This window comes from Pelodiscus sinensis, chromosome 31 (assembly GCF_049634645.1).
Source record: "Pelodiscus sinensis isolate JC-2024 chromosome 31, ASM4963464v1, whole genome shotgun sequence".
Classification (NCBI taxonomy): Eukaryota; Metazoa; Chordata; order Testudines; family Trionychidae; genus Pelodiscus; species Pelodiscus sinensis.
In genome coordinates this window covers 9346550-9370204 of record NC_134741.1, presented here as the reverse complement: position 1 = coordinate 9370204, position 23655 = coordinate 9346550, and the positions used below count along the sequence as shown (strand labels likewise).

Genomic DNA, 23655 nt, shown 5'->3' with positions numbered 1-23655 from the left:
CTTAGATCAAGGCTAAATGTTGTAATTCTGGGGAAGAAAAATCTGCATTTCCCTTAGGGATTGACTGAACAAGAAGTAGAATGTAATCATAGAATAATAGGACTGGAAGGGACCTCGAAAGGTCATCGAGTCCAGTCCCCTGCCCTCATTGCAGGACCAAATACTGTCTAGACCATCTCTGATAGAAATTTACCTAACCTACTCTTCAATATCTCCAGAGATGGGGATTCCACAACCTCCCTGGGCAATTTATACCAGTGTCTGACTACCCTGACAGTTAGGAACATTTTTCTAAATTCCAACCAAAACCTCCCTTGCTGCAGTTTAAGCCCATTGCTTCTTGTTCTATCCTCAGAGGCCAAGATGGACAAGTTGTCTCCCTCATTCTTATGACACCCTTTTAGATACCTGAAAACTGCTATCATGTCCCCCCTCAATCTTCTCTTTTCTAAACTAAACAAACCCAATTCTTTCAGCCTTCCTTCATAGGTCATGTTCTCTAGACCTTTCATCATTCTCGTTGCTCTTCTATGGACTCTCTCCAATTTCTCCACATCTTTCTTGAAATGCGGTGCCCAGAACTGGACACAGTACTCCAATTGAGGCCTAACCAGTGCAGAGTAGAGCGGAAGAATGACTTCTCGTGTCTTGCTCACAGCACACCTGTTAATACATCCCAGAATCATGTCTGCTTTCTTTGCAACAGCATCCCACTGCTGACTCATATTGAACTTGTGGTCCACTATAACCCCTAGATCCCTTTCTGCCGTACTCCTTCCTAGACCGCCACTTCCAATTCTGTATGTGTGAAACTGATTGTTCCTTCCTAAGTGGAGCACTTCGCATTTGTCTTTGTTAAACTTCATCCTATTTACCTCAGACGATTTCTCCAATTTGTCCAAGTCATATTGAATTATGACCCTATCCTCCAGATTAGTCGCGATCCCTCCCAGCTTGGTATCATCAGCAAACTTAATAAGCGGACTTTCTATACCAATATCTAAATCGATGATGAAGATATTGAACAGAGCCGATCCCAAAACAGACCCCTGTGGAACCCCACTTGTTATGCCTTTCCAGCAGGATTGTGAACCATTAATAACCACTCTCTGAGTATGGTTATCCAGCCAGTTATGCACCCACCTTATAGTAGCCCCATCTAAGTTGTATTTACCTAGTTTATTGATAAGAATATCATGCGAGACCATATCAAATGCCTTACTAAAGTCTAGGTATACCACCTCCACCGCTTCTCCCTTATCCACAAGACTCATCCTATTAAAGAAAGCTATCCGATTGGTTTGACATGATTTGTTCTTTACAAATTCATGCTGGCTGTACCCTATCACCTTGCCACTTTCCAAGTGTTTACAGATGATTTCCTTAATTACTTGCTCCATTATCTTCCCTGGCACAGAAGTTAAACTAACTGGTCTGTAGTTTCCTGGGTTGTTCTTATTTCCCTTTTTATAGATGGGCACTAGATTTGCCCTTTTCCAGTCTTCTGGAATCTCTCCTGTCTCCCATGATTTTCCAAAGATGATAGCTAGAGGCTCAGATACCTCCTCTACGAGCTCCTTGAGTATTCTAGGATCCATTTCATCGGGCCCTGGTGACTTGCAGGCATCTAACTTTTCTAGGTGATTTTTAACTTGTTATTTTTTATTTTACCTTCTAAAATTACCCCCTTTCCACTAGCATTCACTATGTTAGGCATTCCTACAGACTTCTCGGTAAAGACTGAACCAAAGGAGTCATTGAGCATCTCTGCCATTTCCAAGTTTCCTGTTACTGTTGTGGAAGAAAACAAGCCTTCACTCTGCGTTATGTTTAAGCAACAAGTAGCCAGAGGCAGTTTATTCGAGCAATATTGCAAGGGAAGATGTCCATAAGCGGATCTTCAAATACAAAACAATTAAAAGCCAATATATATACCTTTCTATTACATATAAAATTAAACAATTACTTCCCTGCCTACTCAGTTCCCATAGGACACTGTCTTATCTCAAGGCTCTCACTGAGGTAAGCATTCCACTCTTATCAATATGGGAGAGACAGAAAGGCGAACACAGCGTCTCTTCTGGCTCTCGCGTTAGCAGGAGTCAGAGTGACCCAGACTCTTGCTCTGCTACTGACAAACCCTGAAATGGTCACCCAAATCCCCTTTCCCTTAGTCCTGCTTCCACACTGTTTCTCCCTCTTCACTGACCAGTGGGCCTACCCTCTCCTTGGTCTTCCTCTTGCTTCTAATGTATTTATAAAACATCTTCTTGTTTCCCTTTATTCCTTTAGCTAGTTTGAGCCCATTCTGTGCCTTTGCCTTTCTAATCTTTCCCCTGTATTCCTGTGCTGTTTGCCTATATTCATCCTTTGTAATGTGTCATACTTCCCATTTTTTATGAGAGTCCTTTTTTATTTTTAGAACATTCAAGATCTCGTGGTTAAGCCAAGGTGGTCTTTTGCCATATTTTCTATCTTTCCAACACATTGGAATAGCTTGCTTTTGGGCCCTTCACAATGTCCCTTTGAAAAATGCCAACTCTCCTCAGTTGTTTTTCCTCTCAGTCTTGATTTCCATGGGACCTTACCTATCAGCTCTCTGATAATGAGCAGGGCTTGCCAAGCAGCAGCGAGCTCTGCACGCCAGCCAGGCGATTTCGCATAGTTCTGCGCTCTGCGCACACACAGATCGTTCTGCGCATGTGCAGATCGTTCTGCTCCAGCTCTTCCGGGACGTAATTATTTACATCCATGGGCAAGTAGATTACATTATTTGCTGAGCCCCTGCTAATGAGGGTCTCATTTACATGAGTCATGATCTCATTTGCATATTTTCTGACAATCTGGTTTTCTGCTGGGGTTGTTGTGCAAAAACAAGCAGCATGGAAGTTTTATTTTTGTGCAAAACCCCCTTTTTCTGCAAGAGCAGGATACCTCTTCTTTGGGAGCATAAGAATCTTGTGGAACAAGGGGGTTTTGTGCAAAAAAAATGTTCACACTGCTTGTTTTTGTACAACAATCCCATTGGCAGAAAATATGCAAATGAGATCGTGACTCATGCAATGGAGTCCCTCATTAACATATTTTTTACAGAGAAAACTTCTAGTGTAGATGTAGCCTCTATGAGTTACCGGCAGTGAGGCTATTAGTGTCCGCATCTAACTAATTGCATCATTAGGCCATGTCTTCACTCAGGTGGAGACCGCTGCTGAAATCCAACTTCCAAAACTTGATTTAGCAAGTCTAGCTAAGCCTCACTAAATCAAACGCCTAGGGCATCTCCTGCTCTTTGCTACTATCCTACTCCCACTGTGAGGGCACCACCAAGCTCAACTGAAGGTAAAACCAACTCCAGATACATGTTGAAGAATGGTGGGAAGAAAAGACCCATTGACCTGGCAACAAGGCACAACTGGGAATTGAACCCAGGCTTTTCTACTTACTAGGCAGCTGCTTTAGCCAACTAAGCCATGGTGCCCTCTTTGGAAAGGGCTTTGAAACTGTTCTACTTTATGGGGCCAGACACCCCCTTCCTATTCCAAAGTGCAGCTGTTCTCCATTCCCCTCCAGCTCTTGCCATGACTCAAGGCCTGCGCAGCCCAAGACATTTGATTGGCAGCTGGTACCCAAAACCTGCTTGTCAATTGTAGCAGCAGGCCCCAAAGGGACAGACCCAAGCCAGCCGCCTGCTCCTAAGGCCGGGCCTGCAGCCAGGGGGAGGGAGAAGAATCTCTCCTTTCAGCTGGAGTTGAATCAGCCACCTAAGGACACTTGCCGAGCACCCGCTACAGGCCTCTGCTCTGCCAGCTGAGCTATGGAAGGTGCCTGGGGCAGGCTGCTTTGCCCAGGTGGCCCTTGGACGAGTGCCAGGGCAAGAGCCCCCGAAGGGGTCGGCCTCCCAGGGGAGGGGCAGGAGAACCCAGCAGCACAGGGGTGTCACAGGCGCTTCACCCGCAGCAGGACCCTTGAGTGATCCAGGCAGAAACGCCGCGTCTCGCTCCCTGCAGCTCCCCTTGCTGCCCTGGCAGGCGCTGCCCCTTCTCCCACTGGCCTGGGCCTGGCCTCCCTCCCCGCCCGGCACCACAGAAAGCCCCTTGTCGTGAGCCTGGGCAAGCCAGAGGCCTCAGGCCTGTCCCCTCTGAGGGGCTTGTGCCTCGGCCTCCTCTGCCCTTGGTGCCGGCTCTCCCGGCTGCCCCCTGAGCGCTGCTGGCCAAAGGAGGCAGCAAGGCAGGAGAGGGGGGAGGAGCAAGTCCCGCTGAGGCCGACAGCTCGGGCTCAAGCCTCCAGCCCCAGCACAAAACCTTCAGCCGGGCCCATGTGGCTCCCTCCTGCCCCCGCACACGCTCACAGGGGGAAACGTGCCCCATGTTCCATCCCTGCGCCAGGCCTGGGTGACGGGCTCAGCCCTCCAGTAGCCCACAGGGCCTGTGAGGGACGGACTGAGAGCAGGGCCCCACTGACACCCCCGGTCCTGCCCCACAGGTCTGCGTGCGGCGCTGGCATGGGACAGGCAGGAATGGCAGCTGGGACTGAGCAGCTTGGACTGACGGGTGAGTCTCACTTGCTGACCAGAGTCCCGGGCCCTGGGCTCTGGGGACAGCCTGGGGGGGGGGACGGGGGACGGGGAGGAGAGAGGGTGTGAAGAAATTCCAGGGGGGGCATGAAGGTTTTCACAAATCAAAAAGCGGGGGGGAGTGATGCCGAAAAGTTTGGGAACCACTGCAAGGGGACAACCCAGCAGGGACTAAAAGTGAGTGCTCCAGGTGAGGTTTGAACTCACAACCTCAGCATGTCTCCTACAAGTACTGCCTTATAAGTACTGTGCGCTGACCCATTGCGCCACTGGAGCAGATATTTGAAATGCTTCTTCAAAGTCCTTAGATTGAAAAAGTCAAGACGCACAAAGTGGAATTGAAGTTTCTGCTGAGCCCTTGTTTTTTTCACAGGCAGAGCCGGGGGGCTCCGCACATGCAGAGACCCCTCCCTCTTCCTCCCTGGTCTCTGAAATAACCCACCCTAGTGGGGCACAAAGCTGCTGGAGGCCAGAGCATGAGAGATGAGTTGCACGTGGGTTAGTGCTCCCTTTGCACGTGAGAGGTAGCAGGATTCACTCCCATCTTCTTCCACCTGCTCGCTGGTGCTGAGGGGTTGGCCCCTTTCCTGCTGCCCCAACTCTTATTCCCACAATGCACTTTGTGCAGGGACCGATGGTCATGGTCAAGGCGTGTAGCTGGGAGCCAGGACCCTTCCCAAAGTATACAACTCCCCCGCCCCCGTTCTGCTCACACTCTCTGGCTGCCTCCAGCATGGGCTGAGCTCAGGGGTCAGATGGGCGACCTGCCCTGCAGCTGTGATGGCATCAGGCACCTGAGCACAAGTCTGCTCACAAAGCTCTAATGGGCCTCAGACAAGCAAAACCACCTTAGTGAACCTCAGGGCAAGGAAGCCAAAAAGCCTGGAGCACAAGGACCTTCCAGCAACCACCCCAGCCCGTCCCACTGAGATTTAAACTCAGATTGGAGGATTCAGAGTCATTAGTGCTGCCCCTTACACCTGGGACCTAGACAGAAGGCCTGGGGTAGACACCTGGGACACTCAGTTCTCAGACTGGCCTCTGCTCTCCTGGCTTCCCTCCGGCTGCTTCATCTCTCAGGACTCTCTGGCTACGTCTACACGGCACGTTTATTTTGGAATAAGCTCTTCTGGAACAGTTATTTCAAAATAGCACGTCTACACTGCAGGGAAACCTCAAAATGAGTCTGAGGAGGCTTCCCTAATGTAGAGGTGCTACCTTGATTTAGAGCCCCAGGGGGAATAATTTAGAATGGCCCTGGGGGAGAAGGGAGGGATATTTTGAAATAGCAGAAGTGGAGCATGTACACGTGCCTCATTTTGAAATAGCTATTTCAGAATAGGCATTTTTCTGCGTAGAGTGAGGTCTACAGAAGTTGGAATCAGCCGTCCGTTATTTCAGAGTTACTTCAAAATAACGGAATTGCTGTCTAGACTCTTGCCTTGTTATTCTGGAATAACGGCCATTGTTTCAAAATAACTTTTCTGTGTGGACAGAACCTCTGTCCTGCCCCAGTTCTGATGCTTTCTGGACAAACTCCATGTTAGGACCAGTCACAATCTGGGGTCAGTGAGGGTCCATCCCACCTGAGATGTGTGATCTACAAAAGCCTCCTGTTCCCCACCCACTTCTCAATACTGGCTGCAGACACTTTTTTTTTTTCATATGGGGGTGTAGCTCAGTGGCAGAGTGTTTGACTGCAGATCACATGGTCCTTGGTTCAAATCCGAGGGCCCCCTGCAAGAGTGTCTATTTAATAGAGACATTTCCTTTGTATGTGAACTCTTTGAATGAATACAAACCTGAAGGCTACATCTACATGGCAGGGTTTTTGCTCAATGTTCTTGCACAAAAACGTGCAGAGCACAGCACGAGTGTTCTTGCATAAGTAAATTTGCACTACATTGTTGGAAAACAGTGCTTCTTCCAGAAGAATTACTCCTCTCCCCACGAGGAATAAGCCCTCTTGCACAAGAGCTCTTCCACAAGAGGGCAGTGTAGACAGGCAACATGAATTTCTTGTGCAAGAAACCCATATGGCTAAAATGCCCATCAGAGTTTTCTTGCACAAGAGAGCAACCACACTGCCATGGACGCTCTTGCACAAAGGCACATCTCTTGTGCAAAGCACTTGGCAGTGTGGACGTGCTCTTGTGGAAGATCTTTTGCAAAAGAACTCTTGCGCAAACAGTTCTTGCACAAGAAGGTTGCAGTGTAGACATAGCAGTCGTGTTATGATGGTGTTTAGGTCAGTAACTGGGGCCACTAAATGGTGCTTGTGACCTGTGACCTAGGGATCCATGTTGGATCAGCTCAGGCACTGGCTGCTCAGAGACTGGTCAGAACTGGATTTTCCTGCCAAGTGGCACGAGGGTTCCTGACAATAAGCAGCAGAATGGCTCTGCACAAGAGGGTTTTTTTGTGCAAGAAGGAGCAGTGTAGACAGCTCCTTCTTGTGCAAAAGCCTGTGCTGCAAAAATGATGGCTCATTAGGTATGCAAATGATGTGCAGCAATATTCATTTGCATATCTTATTGCTCAGCAATGCGCAGCGTAGTCACAGCTAAGGAAGCCAAACACTGGAATTACCAAGGATTTGCAGCAAACCAGTATTTCGCCAGCGGGTCCCACTGAGGTCGTGGTGCAGGATTCAGACTCACTTGCTGAGGAAGGTTCTAGAATCTCCCTGCTTCACACAACATTTTTTAAGCTTAGACAGAAAGCACAGGGGCCATGTTTACACTGATGGGTTCTTGTGCAAACAATAGGCCAATGAGGCTAAGCGTGGACTATCACACTGCTCCTTCATGCACAAGAAACCCCTGTGACAATAAGCAGCGGAACGGCTCTGCACACGAAGGCTCTGTCTACACTGGCGGCTTCTTGCGCAAGAACAAGAATTCTTGCTGCCCCTGGGTGCACCCAAATGCCCTTCTGGGGGGGCAGGTTCCCCAGCTTGAAAGGGCCACTGGTGAGCTGTACTTCTGTAGGCCAGCTAGCTCAGCTGGTTAGTGCATGGTGCTAATAACGCCAAGGTCATGGGTTCAAGCCCCATGCTGGCCACAGGGGTGTTTGGGTCTCTGACTTCCCTTCCTTTAGCTGCCTGCTATGGACAGGGAAACAGAAACAAGCAAAAGGCTGAGAGCTTTGCAGGAAGCAGGGCAGAGATCTGGTAGGGGGAGGCTCCAGTCTGCACAGCTCCAGTGGCTAAAAGGGCCTCGGCCTGGCTTCCTGTCCCCAAAAGCAGGGGACCTGATGTCCAAATTCCTGCTGCTGCAGTGGCTACCTCAAGGCACCAGCTGGGGGGCAGGCTCTGGAGCCCAAGCCACACGGGGAGACTCAATATGACCGGGAGGCCTGGAGCGTGTGAGCCCTGCACAGAGGCTGCTGCTGGGGGCCTGCTTCAGTGGCCCAGCAGCTCAAGTTCCTCTGAACCAGCTTCTCCCCCTGGAGCCACCCCCCAGCGCTGCTGAGGCCCCTGACATGAGGCAGTGGGACCACCAGAGGAAGGTGCCAGCCTTAGCCCTTCCTCCCAGCCTCTTCCCCCTCCCAGGGTCTTTCCCCAGCCCCTCCCCAGTTCTACATTCCCCACATAAAAACCAGAGAGTTTGTTCTTTCAACAGGGAAAAGTCCTGTTTGTGTTACCAGCAAGGGGAGGGGGAGGGGGAGAGGGAGGGGGAGAGGGAAGGGGATGTGTTGGGGTATGTTGGGGTTGGGAGGGAGGCACAGAGGGCAAACAATGAGGAGTAATATTAGTTAGTTGGAACCAAGGGGCTGGGTTTGAACTACTGCAGAAGAAAGGACTCTGCCCCTGGAGCTGCCCTGTCCTCTCCAGAGCCCTTAGGCTGGCACCGGGGAGGCCTGAGTCCAGGCAGTGCCCAGCCAAAGGGGAGGGGTTAGAGTTAGCCCCATGCTAGGTCTCAGCTGCTGTAACATGTGGCAAGAAGATTGACCAGGGACATGTTTTGGGAAAGTTGCAGCTGGTTTCCCTGATTGGGAATTGAACCCAGGTCACAGCAGTGAGAGTGCTGGATCCTAACCACTAGACCATCAGGGATACATGAAACAAGTCTCTTTGCTCACTTACACTAGCCTTTCGCAGGCCATTTTCTGTCCCCTTCAGGATGAGCGGGGGGGGGTCCATTCTCCCTTGCCCAGAGGGGACAAGAACAGCCAAATAGAACATCAAAGCAGCCAGACTGGGCCATGCCAGTTGTCCAACTAGCCCAGGATCCTGTCTCACAGCACCAGCCAATTTCATTGTCCAGAGGGAATCCTCAGGACAGACAGTTATTAAGTGATCCCTCCATTCCTGCTTCAGGTATACATCAGCTAGGGACACTTGCCCTGTCCATCCTGGTTAAATGCCATTGATTGACCTTTCCTGCATTCAATTATCCAGTTCTTTTTTGGACCTTCTTGTAGATTTCACCTTCGCAACATCCTCTGGCAAGGAGTTCCACTGGGTGCAAAAATGCTTCCTTTTTAACTCGGTTACTTACCAGTTTCATTCTGTCACCCTGGTTCTTAAGTAGGCGAAAAAATAATTTCTTATTTGCTTTCTGCACCCCTGTCATCATCACATAAACCCTTGTCCCGTCGCCCCTTGCTTGTCCCTTTTCCAAGCTGAGAAGAAGTTCCATGAGCTCCTGGGAGCTGCTTTCCCAAGAAGAGGCATTTCCAGCAGAGAAGATGGCCAAGCCCAATCCCCCTACACAAAGCCCCAGGAAATACCAATGGAGATTGGGAAAGCTCCCTCTCCGGCAGCGCTATGGAATGGATCCGGCTGGCCATCGGGCTGACTAACGCCATCAACAGACGAGTCCCCATGAGACTTCTCAGCCCAAGTGCAGAGACTGAGGAGTTTCCCACTCCCAGCCCAGTGGCAGAGGGGCAGCGCCCTGAGGAGGCAGGCCCCGAGGCAGAGAAGACCTTTGAAGGGAACGGAGACAAGGGAGACGTGAGGTGAGAGGAAGGGGAACAAGTCGCCTCTTCTCAAGCGAGACGTGGTGGGAAACTGCCGGTTCCGGTGCAAGCCGAGCTCCAAGGGCTGGTTCCTGCCCCGGTGGCTCCTTGCAGGGCCTGGCTTGACATGCACCAAGAAGTGCCGTGTGTGGCCAGGAGAGCGGGTGGGGAGAACGGAAGGTGTTGGAGCAAGCTGGGGCTGCTGGGTCTTGGGGATCTGGGCATCAGGGGGGAACCTTACCTGGTTTTGTGTCCCCTTGCAGCAAAGGCCACAGATTTCCCAGAGGCTGGAGGTGCTGCCATTGACCTTGGCCTATGTGGTTGCCATGCCCTGGTCCCTGCCAAGCCACCACTGAGGAGCCTCAACCCCAGCGGCGCCTCCTCCCATCTCAGCCTAACCTGCCTAGAGCTATGTCTACACTCGCGGCTTTTTGCGTGAGTAATATGCAAATGACGCTAAGCATGGAATATCGCTGAGCATCATTTGCATACCTAATGAGCCACCATTTGTTTCAGAAGAGGCTCTTGTGCCAGAAGGAGCATCTACACTGCCCCTTCTGGCACAAGAAAAACCCTCTTGTGCAATGCCGTTCTTCCTGAAAGGTAATAGGTGTAACGGCATTGCACAAAAGCGTTTCTCTTGTGCAAGAAGGGGCAGCGTAGACAGCTCCTTCTTGTGCAAGAGCCTCTTCCGCAATTTCTGCTGAGATGTGTTTTAGTAGTTAAATTCCTGGACTGCCCTTGCTCATTAAAACTGCTGTCATGTGGTTGGAAATGGGGAAAATATTGAATTTTATTAACATCAGCAGAACTGACTTACATAGGGCCTGTGTGTTGTGTAGTCTTGCCTTAATCTTTGTATTCATGCCCATTAGTGTGAAAGAAGATATTGAATATATATTTGCATATACAGACAACTGAAGATAATTCCCTGTAATATTATCACCCTCATATAACTTTGTATTAACATCTCCTTTTAGATATATCTCTAAGGCTATGTCTACACTCGCAGCTTCTTGCGCAAGAACATCTTGCACAAGGGTTCTTGTGCAACAAGTCGTGCGCAAGAAAATGTCCATACTTCCACGTGCACGCTGTGCTTTTGTGCAAGAGCTCTCTTGGCAGTGTGGACGCTCTCCTGTGCAAGAAAGGGGTGAGGATGTGGAAGGTAGAGAAGTCAGGGCACAGGATTTGGGATGGGAAGGAGGCTTGGGGCTGGGACTGTGTGTGTGTGTTGAGGGGATCCCTCTGCTCTGGGCTCTCCGACACCCTTTAGCACTCACGGGCTTTTTCTGCAGCGCACTTGGCGCCGTGAGAACAAAGCTTGGAAAGAGGGTTGATTTTCCTCCATCTCCCCTTGCTGCTGTGCTAAACGAAATTCTGAAATGGGCCTCTTTACCTGTCACTGGAGAGATGGTTCTGTGATGGAAGACTACTGCAGCATAAAGCCTGGCTAACTCAGTTGGCAGAGCATGAGACTTTTAATCTCAGGATCATGGGTTCAAGCCCCATGCTAGGTGATGTCCTTCTTTAACTCACATTCTAAGTCTACAAGCAATTCACTTTCAGTTTTCACCAGGGTTCTAGAAAGAAAAAGTCTAGTCCTGGGGTCCAGCTTTAGTAGAATCAGAGAGAGGGGAACAAGCTGCATTTTCTATCTTCTGAGGAGAAGGGAAGAGGATTTCTTCTCTTCAGTTCTCGCCACATCAGCCCAGGGAGGAGAAAAAATAACCCTCCGCCCGCTGATTGTCCCCCGTCAGCTTCTGTAGCTTCACCTCCTTCCACAGCAGCTCCAGCTTTGAGCTACAAATCTCTGTGTGTAGCCATATGGAATACTGAGTTTTCAGGCTGGCCTCTGCACTTCTGGCTTCCCTCCTTCTGCTTCATCCTTCTGGCTATGACTACACGGCACATTTATTTTGGAATAAGCTGGCCTTGAATAGTTATTAAAAAATATCTTATTTCAAACTAGCACGTCTACACTACAGGGAAACCTCAGAATAGTCCGAGGCAGGCTCCCCAGTGTAGACGAGCTACCTCGATTTAGAGCCCCAGGAAGAATAACTTAGAATGGCCCCGGGGAGGGGATAGTTCAAACTAGCAGCAGTGGCGCAGCTACACGGGCCTTTTTTTAAAATAGCTAATTGGAACAGGCGTTATTCTTTGTAGAATGAGGTTTGCAGAAGTCGAAATAAGCCATCTGTTACTTCAGAATTATTTCAAACTAACGGAATTGCTGTGTAGACTCTTGCAGTGTTATTGTGGAATAACGGCCATTGTTCCAAAAGAACTTTTGTGTGTAGAGAACCTGCGCAGCCCAAGAAATGCGATTGGCAGCTTGTACCCACAATCTTTCTGCCAATTCCAGTGGAGAGCTCTGAAGACATGGACCCAAGGCAACCACCTTGATTGCCTTCTGCTAAGGCCAGGCCGGAGGGAAAACAATCACTCCTTCGAGCTGGAGTTGAACCAGCAACCTAAGGATCACTTGCCAAGCACACACTACAGTCCGCCGCTCTGCCAGCTGAGCTATCGAAGGGAGCCTGACTAAGGATGGCTAGTCCAGGTTGTCCCTTCTATAAGTCTCGGGGCACGTGCTCCCGAAAGTATATGGCATTGCTGATGAGGGGCAGAAGCGCACAGGTGCTGTCACAGGTGTTGTACCAATAAAAGCAAGCAGGATCTTATGAGGGGGATAAAACAAAAAGCCACATTTATTGTAAAGATAATAATAAAGAATAAAGAATAGAAGCAAACAACGTTGTTTAACTACTTATTCCTATCACTACTTAACCCTTATAAATATATATATATATATATATAAACATTCATTCAATCATTCATCCAGGTTCTGTGTAGTTGTTATAGTTACCAGCCTGGAAGTTGCTTGTGACAGAATACTGGCCAGGTACTCTGTACACAAGTGAGGGTAGTGGGGAGCGAAGTCTTGATCAGATGCGCATCTGAAGCTCCTGGTGGGCTGGTAGGAGAACGTTGGACTCTGACTCCATAGTCTTTTAATCCAGTTCTTATAGGAATTTCTTCCTATGCCAGTCTATGGGAATTGCTGCATCACGTTCAGGGTGGCTGTCAGGTGCTCATCAGTGATCTCATAGGGTGGGCCTCAAGTACTTGGTTTTCTCCACTTGACACCTTTTGGTTGCCCTGGCACCTGACGCCTTCTTCAGCCCTTTGTTGCTGCATTCTCAGGCTGGCACCTCTCAAAACCATTCATTCATCGTCCAAGCAATCTCTCTCTCTTACATACATTCCCTAATTAATGTTTCCCATACAGTATTTTGTATAATAATAACTTTACATATACAAGAGTTGTAGTTACAAAAAGTCACAGGTTTCTGGGTGGCATTTCTTAAAACATTCTCTGAGTGCTGAGTTAGTTACTGTTATAGTTACAATGTTTCACTTTGCGATTAGGGTTAATTGCTTCACAATGCTTTGAAGAGAATGGGCGTCAATTGTGTAACAATAAGTTTGAGTGTGCCCTGGGACACAGAGAGGAGAGCTGTTTCTGGCTACATGGTATTATATTTTTAACAGTTTTAAGTTACATGACCTAATATTACATTCCTAACAAATTATATTCTAGAGGGGCAATAATTATAAATCTAAACATTTAACAATCTTAACAAATAATAATAATAATAATAAATCTAAACACTTTAAGTTGTGGGGAACAAATTATGGGGAGTCACTTCCAATTGGGGGAATCATTTTTAATACATTTATATGTTATCCCTACACAGGTACTTCACATGCAGACGGACCCCTTGAGTGAAACCTGAGCTAGATCCATCCATGTCACAGCAAAAGGAAGAAAGTTGGGTTCTTCTCATGTGTCTTCTTTGTTCCAGAGTCTCTAGGGGTGCGGTCGGGGCAGGTCCACAAAAAAAACCCCCACTTGAATGAACCTCGGTCTACAAACACACAGAAACACCCTTGAGGGTTTCCTTGCCTCTACTTAAATGTTGACGAAAAATTTGTTGCTAACTCCTTGGCCAACTCTGATTGCTGTGGGGTTAAGAAATCTTCTCTTGTTAATTCTGTGCCCTCAGGAAGGGAGCAAATTGAAGAAGGCCAGGCCCCCTCCTTGGAGCTCTAACCCAAACCCTAGGACCAAGGGATTTATAAGCCAGCTGATTAATGTTTGTTGTGCTTTTCCCTCCCCACATCTGGGCCAAACCGCAAAGGCCACTCTACAGCCCCAGCGGCTGGGGGAGATGAGCATATTAGAGCCTCTGCCGACTGAGCTGTAGCTTTCTGTGCCTAGGGAGCCAGACACCCCCAGGGTTGGAGGGAAATGGGGATTGGCTGCACTTTGGCAGTCAAAGATGTTGTCTGGGACCATGGAACAGAACAGTTTCACCAGACTTCCTGAGGAGGGCACCATGGCTCAGTTGGCTAAAGCACCTGTCTAGTAAACAGGAGATCCTGGGTTCAACTCCCAGTGGTGCCTTTTGACACCCTTTAATCACATTTTCCTATGTGTTTCTGGGACACAGAAGAGGCCTTCCCTGGCTACCCATGGAACTGCTGGTTCAGGAAAAGGCTGATTGGAGAGGAGTTTTAGAAAGAAGAAACCACAAGTGAGAAGCACCTGCTGCCCACAGACCCTCACTCTCCATGGCCGCAGGAGCTGCAGAGGTTGCACCCTCAGGCTCTCTAGGTGCTGACCCCCCTCAGGGAATCACAAGGGCATGTGGTGCTGGCTCTCCTGTCCCAGCAATTGCAGTCAGAGCCCTGCCTTGTCAGTGCCAGTCACAGCAGCCTCTGTACCCACTCCAGGCTTGTGGTTTCCTTCTTCCCAATGTTCCTCCCCAATCAGCCTTTTCCTGAACCAGCAGCTCCATGGGTGGCCAGGGAAGGCCTCTTCTGTGTCCCAGGAGGACCTAGGAAAATGTGAGCTGTCACCTGGGATATGTTCCTGGCTTTAGGCAACGTGTCCTGTCTAGGGCTTCATCAGCCTGGGAGCAAAGGGCAGGCAGCATCCCCCATGATGCAGAGGGGCAGGTCCACATCTCCGGACCTGAGGGTGCAGCCAGGGGAGAAGTGCTGGGGAGCATCTATGCTGGCATCACGCGCCTTCTCCGAGAACAGACCCACGTCCTGAAAGGGAGAGAAAGTGACTTGGGATGACTAGTGTAGCTGAGCCAACACTGCAGGTTTGTGTCTGTCGAGTGGCTAGGATTGAGCACTTCCACTGCTGCGGCCGGGGTTCGGCTCCCAGTCAGGGGAAATAGCCTCCTCTATATTCATGAATTCTGCCAAGTCTTTGCTCTTTCAGCATGGGAAGGGAGGGGCTGGGGTGCCAGAGGCAGGCTCTGTCTGGGAGACTCACCTGGCTGAGCCCTGACCAACACCCCAGCACATTTCCCAGGTAGCTGCTTTTCTGCACAGGCTGCAGATGTCAGGTGCCTGGGGAAATAAGAGCCTGAGTGGGGGAGGGCTTCATGCAGGCAGCTGTCATTGGCATTGGAAACAGTCCAGAAAAGCATGACAAAAATTATGAAAGTTTGAATCAGCTGCCATAGTTAGTATAAACAATTAGTAACACACATACTAAATGAAAGCGAATATGCTACAACAAGTCACAGCTGGAGAGATCTCTGAAAACATCCACTCCCTGTGCAGCCACAAATGTGATGTTAGAAATTATTTTAAAAGGCCTTGACAAGAAGACAGTGACTATCATATTACATCTCTATAAATCCACGTGGTGCCCACAACTTGAGCACTGACTGGAAATGTGGTTGCCTTATCCCCTGCCCCCCAAAAAACCATACCTTGGCATTGGAAACTTCAGAAAAGCACAAGAAAAATGATGAAAGGTTTGGATCAGCTGCCACATGAGGAGAGACTGGGACTTTTCACCTTAGAAAAGTGGAGACAAGGGGAGATAAGATAGAGGTCTATACATCATGGCTGTTGTTGAGACTGTAAATAAGGAAAGGTATTTTTCTTGTTCCCATAATAGAAGAACTAAGGGTGCGCCATGATATTAGCAGGTTGAAAACAAACAAAAGGAAGAATTTCTTCACACAAGCGCAGTCAACCAGTGGAACTCCTTGCCAGCAGATGTTGTGAAGACCAGGACTATAAGGGCATGTCTATACTTGGAAACTATTTTGAAATTGCTTAAATCAACTTAATAACTTACAGTCTAAGAAAACAGAAATAGTGTGTCCTCCGTATGGGGAAGCCTCAGAATTAGTCCTAGGCAGGCTCTGTTACTGTTCCTTTCTGGGGGCATGGAATTAAAAACAGAGTTGCAAGGCTGGGAGCAGCTGAAGCCAAGAGCTCTGTTCTCCTGTGTCAACAACCTCTGAGGTGTCATGAAATCCCCTTTCTAGTTTCTATCCCTGAAATATGATCATCTTTATGATGTAATTCCTGCCTCTTGGTTCAGCTTTGAACTCTGACTGCAGATGTTTGCTTACCAGAGATGGAGAGATGCCAAAACAGACTATGCCATATTGGCAAAGGTTTCTGCCAAAGCCCGGGATTGAACCAGGGACCTTTAGATCTTCAGTCTAATGCTCTCCCAACTGAGCTACTTTGGCAACTGCTTCAAAAGACCTGAGCAAATATCCAAAATAGCAGCAAAACTTGAGGAACAAACGAAAAAAAACAGCTGGGTCACCTCATTCCCCCCCCTGAAATTTCTTCATGCCTACTTGGGGGAGCATCCCCCGCCCCAGTTTGGGAACCCAGGCCTTGCAGTGAACGCTGAGGGAGCTGGGATTCCATCCCAGAGGATGGGATAAGTGAAAATTCCCACTGCACATATTATGGCTTCATCAGAGTGAATGCTGGGTGGCTAGGGTCCTGTTGCACATCTTCCCCACCCCGTCAGCAGCCGCAGCCCCTTTCAGCCACTGGGTCAGCCCAGGAAAAGAAGTGGGAAATGGGACAAAGTAGCTTGTCTCTGTTCATGAGCTTCTCCAATGGCTGAAGGCAAGAGGAGAAAATGGGCAACAAAGACCCTCCACTGAACTGGAATCACAGCATTCACTGGAAGGGGCCAGAACAGCAGGGAGTAGAAACCATTACTCCAGGGGAGGTTTGAACTCACAACCTCAGCACTTCTCCCACAAGTACTGCCTTATAAGTACTGTGCCCAGGCCTTTTGCCCCACTGGAGCAGCTACTATAGCTGTAGGAGCTTTGCACTTGCAGGATCTCTGGGTGCTGACCCCCACCCACCCACCCAAGGGAATCACAAGGGCAGGTGCTGCTGGCTTTTCTGTCCCAGCAATTGCAGCAAGAGCCCTGCCTTGCCAGTACCAGTCACAGTAGCCTCTGTACCCGCTCCAGGCTTGTGGTTTCCTTCTTCCCAACACTCCTCCCCAATCAGCCTTTTCCTGAACCAGCAGTTCCATGGGTGGCCAGGGGAGGACTCCTCTGTGTCCCAGGAAGACATAAGAAAATGTGAGCAAAGGCTACACCAAGGTACCACTGGGCGTTGAACCAAAGAACTCCTGCTTACTAGGCAAACACTTGACTCCCATGCTAGACAATGTCCTCCCTTTAGTTACATGGCATTCAGTCTTAGCTTTCTCCAGCTCTCAGGTAGGAAAAGTCTCTGATTTCTCTAGTAGGAGGGAGGACACTAACTGACATCTCCAGCCTCATAGGAGAACAGAAGCAAATTTCCCCCAACAAAGAAAGGGGAGGGAAAAAAATACTTCAGTATCTGATTAGTCCCCTTCAGCACTCTGTAGCTTCCTGTCCTTCAGCATCAGCTCTGTGATGGGACAATAAGAGCATGTCTACACTGGAGTGTTATTTGGAAATAAAGTGCCTGTCTACACAGCAAGCTGCTATTTCAAATTAAGTACAAATTGGCAGACTTCCTACTCTGACTCCAGTAACCCCCATTTCATGAAGAGTAGGGAAAGGTCTCTTCCTGCCAAAAGCCAAGTTAAGCTACTTCAACTACACAAATAAGTAGCTGAAGTTGTGTATTTCAGTTTGACTTTTGCCCTGAAGTGTAAACATGCCCTAAATGAGCTACTAGTTAAGAAGCTGGCAAAGGATCCCTTCCCATGGTATTATAGTGCCAGGGAAGGGTACACACCTGGGCAGAAAGCAAAGCAGCTGGGGCGGAGAGAGAGAGAGACAGGAGTGGGCCTGAGGGAGCAGAGAAGGAATTGACTGGAGAAAGAGGGGGGCTCTTTCCACCTGGGTTTGACACAGACCTTTTGCATGGCAGACAAATGGGATAACACCACAGAGCAGAAACAACAGGACAGAGGAAATTTTTAAATGAAAGCTTCAAACCCCCACTTGCAGGAACCGTTTACATCCATCGACATTTACAAAATGCTTCCCCACAAACCTCTCTCCAGCTTGTGTCTCTGGGAAAGATTTCTGCCAAGTCTGGTCCCAGCCCAGTGGTCAGAGCTCCCTGAGAAACAGGACACCCTCACTCCCAGCCCTGTCCCCGCCCAGGTGAGAAAGGGGAAATTAGCCACAGGCTGCTGTCCCCTGGGTCAACAGACAAGTGGGTTGACTGTTCTCAGGGACACCACAGCAATATCCCTGCTTCCCCCTCGGAGGGGGTTTCCTCAGGGTCAGAACAAGCCATTCCGGTGCCCTGGGCAGACAGCTTAATTGCACCCTAGGTTGGGGAAGGGCGCATGCATGGCCCAGCCCCCGCCTGGAATGTGGGAGAAGGCGCACAGAGCTGGCAGCAAGGCACATGCCTCCTGCTGCCTGGCCACTACCACTGGTGCTCAGCCTGGTGCCGCCGGGAGCAGGCCGAGCAGGGTCCCGCAGCCGCGGCTGGAAGGGTGCTTCTGGCCAGCGCTGCAGGGGTTAACGCGGCCCCTGCCTTAGGTGGTCACTGCAGGGTGGCTGGTGGGAGCTGCTGCAGCTTGTGATACAGACACGTGGTGCCTGATGGCAGTTATCAGCTGTAAGGGGCACACAGCACCCCTTATATCAGGCACCCCGGGCAGCTGCCCGGCTAGCCCATGCCTTAATGCGGCCCTGGGTTTCCTGCATAGAACGACCGAAGCCCCACAGATCAAGAGAGGGGTTCCCAGCTGGGGATCTCCGGCAGCAGCCATGGGGTGGTAGGAGCCAGTTACTGCAGGACAAAGGACACCAGGGCTATGTCTACATTTGTGGATTCTTAGCAAGTACAGCCGTTCTTGGCAAGAATCCATAGAGCGCCCACACTGCCCGTCTGCTCTTGCTCAAGGAAAGTTACAGTATGGCGTGGTAAGAGAGGGCTTCTTGCGCAAGAGCTACGCTCTTTTTTAACAGGTGTAAGCCCTCTTGCGCAGGAGCTCTTACGCAAGAGGGCAGTGTGGATGCTCGGCAGGGATTTCTTCCGGAAGAAAGCCCTATGGCTAAAATGGCCATCAAAGCTTTCTTGCGCAAGAGAGCGCCTACACTGCCATGGGCGCTCTTGCACAAAAGCACAGAGCACACAGGGCAGTGTGGACATTTTCTTGCGCAAGAAGGCATGAGTGTAGACATAGCTCACGAGTGGGACAAACTAACCGTCTGCTTTATTGGCAAAGGAGAAACAAAGACAAACCCCACCCCGCTCTGCCTGGCACTTTGCACCCCCAGCCAGGGCCAGATTAAGGCATGGGTGCCAACCTATGGAAGCACCTGATTGAAGTGGTAAGGGACGCCACATCAGGTGCCCCCATAGGTTGCCACCATGGGGCGGAAGCGTGCATGCAGCACGCACCCGCTGCCCAGGGTGCAAGAATGGCTCGGGCCAGCCCTGCCCCCAGCCCAACTCTTCCAAGCACCCCTAGAGAGCAGCACGCACACATGGGGGGCTGGAAAGTGGAGAGACTACCACTCAAAAGGAATCACTCTGGGTAGGTCTGCACTGAGATAGCAGCCCAGTGGCCAGGCTGTAGCTGGTCCAGCTCAGCTGTACCTGGCCTGGAGGGCTTTGGTTGGGAGAATAGAAACCTGCAGACAGGGGCATCTCCGGAGGGCAGGTGGGGGATGTCACAGTGTCAGGGCAAGTGTCATGCCCCCCCATCTTCATTTGCTCCAGCCCCACTGCTGAGAGATACTGACCATTGTCATTGCTTAAACTGCACACAGAAGTTGTGGCAAAGGCTAGCATATGGTTAAAATACAATGAACATTCTGGTAAATTATCAGAGGGGTGGCCATGTTAGTCTGAATCTGCAAAAGCGGCGAGGAGTCCTGTGGCACCTAATAGACTAACTGAAGTGCATCTGACCAAGCGGGTCTTTGCCCACGAAAGCTTATGCTCCAACACTTCAGTTAGCCTATAAGGTGCCACAGGACTCCTCGCCGCTTTTATTCTGGTAAGTTCTCATTTGTGTTGTGCTGTCTGCACATCTAACTCACCAGAGATCAAAGTGCATGACCCGAAGGCCTTCACAGAGAGAGAAAACCCACAATACAGGGTAGGTTATTCAACACGTTCACATTTATAAGAGTGAAACATAAGGAAATCTTTTAAGCCTCAGAATCTAGGAAATAAATAAACTTACTCCTTTTCTTCTGCAGTGGCTAAACCTGCTTTATTTCTTGCCTCGTTACATGTCTGTGTTATAGAACTTTTTAACTGTGTCATTGTACTAAAACAAAAACACAAGTTCACCTGAACAAATGATCTGGAGTAGTCCAGAAGAGCCCAGCAAGAACTATACCCAGAGACGGAACCAGTGCTCTGAGATGGGACCAGTCATGCTCTGCTGAGAGGTTCATTGGGATTTCCCTGTCCACACCAGGTCTTTCTCCTACAGCCCTCAGACGCCAGACTTAGGACCAAAGAAACCACACTGGGATTCCTGAGTATGGGGAGCCCAGGCCACTGGTCAGTGACCCTTGGGGTGCATCTACACAGCAGCCTTATTTCGGAATTACAGTGCATGTCTACACAGCAAGCCGTTATTTGGAAATAACATCCACCTGGAGGACTTGATCTTTTGGCCGGGCTGCATCTGAAGGAAGGAGCCAAAGACCCCAGGGTCGGGGAGAGCCCTGGTTTGGAGGGGCAGCTGGAAAAGAGGTTTTAAGGGGAGTTTGTAAAAGTTTGTACTGAAGTTTCAGTGGAGCATTAACAAAGCATTTTTTGTTACCTTTGAGTTTGTAATCTGCTTTGCTCTGCCTGTTCTCACTTATCACCACTTAAATCCTACAGCTTGTACTTGATAAAACCACTTTTACTTACTATCAAGCCTAGTGTAAACAATTACTACCTATGGGAGCAATGGGTGTGCACTTTCCCCTTTCATTGCTAAATGGGGCTTGCCCCATTCTTTGGGGTTTGATCCCATTTGGGGAGCCCGATCCCAGGAAGCTGGGCCCTAAACTGCTCTCTCCTCAGACCTGAAGAGGTTCAGCATCAGTACCGCTGCTCAGAGACGGGGGTGGGGGCGGGCATCTCAGCTCAGGGCCTTGGCCAAGGAGCTGCCCCAGCAGGACCGGGTGGTGAGAAGCCCCAGAGAGCAGAAAGGTGATTGGCAGTGGCCAGATCAGTAACCCAGGAGGCCCTCCCCAAGGGGGTCTTCTGGGACCACAGCCACCTAGCCAAGCAACTTAAAGGGAACTCAGGGTATACGTTTCTCTCCTCTGTGGGTCCTCCAAAGGCTAAGAAGATTTGAGCTCTGACTGAAGCTTTCCCCAGTCAGAATAACTGAATGGTTTTCTCCCCTCTGTGGACTGTCTAATCTTTAACAAAGTCTGACCTGTGTTTGAAGCCTTTTCTGCAATCAGAGCTTTTATAAGGCGACTCTCGTGTATGTATTCTGATGGCTAGTAACGCAGGAGCACTGACTGAAGCTTTTCCCGCAGTCAGAGCAATTGAAAAGTTTCTTTTCTGTGTGGGTTCTCTTATGGTATAAAAGGCTTGAGCTGTGACTGAAGCTTTTCCCGCAGTCAGAGCAACTGTAAGGTTTCTCTCCTGTGTGGATCCTGCTATGGATAACAAGGTCTGAGTTTCTTTTGAAGCTTTTCCCGCAGTCAGAGCAATCGAAAGGTCTCTCTCCTGTGTGGGTCCTCCTATGGGCAACAAGGCTTGAGCTACTACTGAAGTTTTTCCCACAGTCAGAGCAAGTGAAGGGTTTCTCTCCTGTGTGGGTAATCCTATGTCTAACAAGGTCTGAGCTGAAACTGAAACTTTGTCCACAGTCAGAGCAATTGAAAGGTTTCTCTCCTGTGTGGCTCTTCCTATGGGCAACAAGGTTTGACTTCTGACTGAAGCTTTTCCCGCAGTCAGAGCAATTGAAAGGTTTCTCTCCTGTGTGGATCCTCCAATGGGTAATAAGTTCTCCATTACTACTGAAGCTTTTCCCACAGTCAGAGCAGTAGAAGGGTTTTTCCCCTGTGTGGGTCCTCCTATGTCTAACAAGGTGTGAAATCTGACTGAAACTTTTCTCGCAGTCAGAGCAATTGAAAGGTTTCTCCCCTGTGTGGCTCCTCCTATGGGCAACAAGGCTTGAGCTACTACTGAAGTTTTTCCCGCAGTCAGAGCAAGTGAAGGGTCTCTCTCCTGTGTGGCTCTTCCTATGGGCAACAAGGTTTGACTTCCGACTGAAGTTTTTCCCGCAGTCAGAGCAATTGAAAGGCTTCTCTCCTGTGTGAGCCATCCTATGGATAACCAAGTGTGAGTTTGTACTGAAGTTTTTCCCACAGTCAGAGCAGTTATGGGGTGTGTCTCTTGTATGTATTTTCTGATGGTTTGTAAAGTGTGAGTGCTCACTGAAGCTTTTCCCAGAGTCAGAGCACTTGAAGGGCTTCTCTCCCGTATGGACCCTTTGATGTTCAGGAAGAGTTTCACAGTCACTACACGTGCAGGGTGACTGTTGATGGGGGATTTCCTGTTGGACGGTTTCTGTGTTTCTTTTCTCCCCTGTGCTCCTGGAGTTACCCTGTCCCTCTCCTAGATGGTTTCCCTGCTGCTTTTCTGGGCTATGCTGACTCTCACAGCTCTCTTCTTGCTCACGTATCTGGAAAACATGTCCTTCAGATCGTCTCAATAATAGTCCACATGGAGACACTTGCTCCAGTCCTTCCTGCTGAAGACTCTTTTCATGGTTCTCAGTCAGTGTCCCGTCACCTGTTGGAATAGAGGAATGATCCACACAGGAGTTATTCTCCACGATGAACTGCAAGGAAACTCTAAAAGAGGAATAGAAAAGGGGACACACGCTCAAATAATGGTCAAATTATCATGAGCTGAGTTCGTTGTCCTCCTTCACAACCCTTCCACAGAGAAGAGAACCCAGCCTTTCCTCGCCCACCACACTCTTACTGGAGTTGAAGACAAGCTGAACAGTCAGTCAGACTTCATGAAAACACACAAGTTACATCTGCTATAAGGAGACAGAAATTGGTTTGAGTCAGTTTATCTGATTGCTCACCTGTCTGGGTGTTGCTGATGATCTCCCCTTCCTCACAGCTCGGAGGATCTGGGACCCGCAGCTCCTCCTCTTGCTCCACCCAGGAGATCACATCAGTTTCGGAGACTGGAAATGCTGTTTGAAGAGCAAAAAGCCAAGTGCTGATCTTGTTCATTAAGGTCTTTGCCATTCCTGCTTTCAGAGCCAGGATCCGACTCACCGACCCAGAGAGGCTCTGTTCCCCACCTTGCAGAGACTGGGCTCTGGCTGGTACAAGATCCCAGGACACACTCACCTGCAGTAAAGATGCATTACTCCCCCACCTTGGGAATGGCCCAGCTCATTCCCCAGGGCAGCTAAGCTCTCTGCTGCACTCTCTAGGGTACAACTCAGCCCCCCTCACAGCCCGGTCCATCCGCCCGGAAACCCACAGCTTTTGTGCAAAAGCATCAGTGCCAACCTAGTCGCGGTTTGGCGCAAGAAAGCTCCGGTGGCCATTTTTGCCATCGGGGCTTTTTTGCGCAAAACAGTTTTTAATCTATCTACACTGGCCCTCTTGCGCAAAAGCATTTGTGCAAGAGGGCTTTTTCCCGAGCGGGAGCGTCAGTGTATTTGTGCAAGAACGCTGACAATCATACATTAGATTGTCAGTGTTCTTGTGCAAATTCAAGGAGCCAGTGTAGATAGGTGGCAAGTTTTTGTGCAAAAGCGGCCACTTTTGTACAAAATCTTGCCAGTCTAGACACAGCCA

The 23655-nt window shown here is 49.5% G+C and overlaps 1 protein-coding gene and 8 non-coding genes across 9 annotated transcripts in view; 4 read left to right on the top strand and 5 right to left on the bottom strand.

Annotated features, from left to right (window-relative positions):
- Positions 1–4755: 4755 nt before the first annotated feature.
- Positions 4756–4849, bottom strand: TRNAI-UAU (transfer RNA isoleucine (anticodon UAU)). The gene is made up of 2 exons: positions 4812–4849; positions 4756–4791 (listed from the first exon to the last, which is right to left on the bottom strand). It is a non-coding gene; the product is annotated as a tRNA-Ile (tRNA).
- Positions 4850–6240: 1391 nt separating this feature from the next.
- Positions 6241–6312, top strand: TRNAC-GCA (transfer RNA cysteine (anticodon GCA)). Its single transcript has one exon. It is a non-coding gene; the product is annotated as a tRNA-Cys (tRNA).
- A 1250-nt stretch (positions 6313–7562) lies between these two features.
- TRNAI-AAU (transfer RNA isoleucine (anticodon AAU)) lies at positions 7563–7636 on the top strand. Its single transcript has one exon. It is a non-coding gene; the product is annotated as a tRNA-Ile (tRNA).
- A 922-nt stretch (positions 7637–8558) lies between these two features.
- Positions 8559–8630, bottom strand: TRNAE-CUC (transfer RNA glutamic acid (anticodon CUC)). Its single transcript has one exon. It is a non-coding gene; the product is annotated as a tRNA-Glu (tRNA).
- A 2355-nt stretch (positions 8631–10985) lies between these two features.
- TRNAK-UUU (transfer RNA lysine (anticodon UUU)) lies at positions 10986–11058 on the top strand. Its single transcript has one exon. It is a non-coding gene; the product is annotated as a tRNA-Lys (tRNA).
- Positions 11059–11987: 929 nt separating this feature from the next.
- TRNAY-GUA (transfer RNA tyrosine (anticodon GUA)) lies at positions 11988–12077 on the bottom strand. Its single transcript is given in 2 exon segments — positions 11988–12023; positions 12041–12077. It is a non-coding gene; the product is annotated as a tRNA-Tyr (tRNA).
- A 1861-nt stretch (positions 12078–13938) lies between these two features.
- TRNAT-AGU (transfer RNA threonine (anticodon AGU)) lies at positions 13939–14012 on the top strand. The gene has a single exon. It is a non-coding gene; the product is annotated as a tRNA-Thr (tRNA).
- A 2031-nt stretch (positions 14013–16043) lies between these two features.
- On the bottom strand, positions 16044–16116 carry TRNAF-GAA (transfer RNA phenylalanine (anticodon GAA)). The gene has a single exon. It is a non-coding gene; the product is annotated as a tRNA-Phe (tRNA).
- Positions 16117–19316: 3200 nt separating this feature from the next.
- Positions 19317–23655, bottom strand: part of LOC142821521 (uncharacterized) — a 414847-nt gene continuing 410508 nt past the window's right edge. Inside the window, 3 exon segments of the mRNA XM_075912685.1 lie at positions 19317–21314; positions 21316–22621; positions 22926–23039. Coding sequence (XP_075768800.1) covers positions 21230–21314; positions 21316–22621; positions 22926–23039 — 1505 coding nt within the window. The 3' untranslated portion in view covers positions 19317–21229.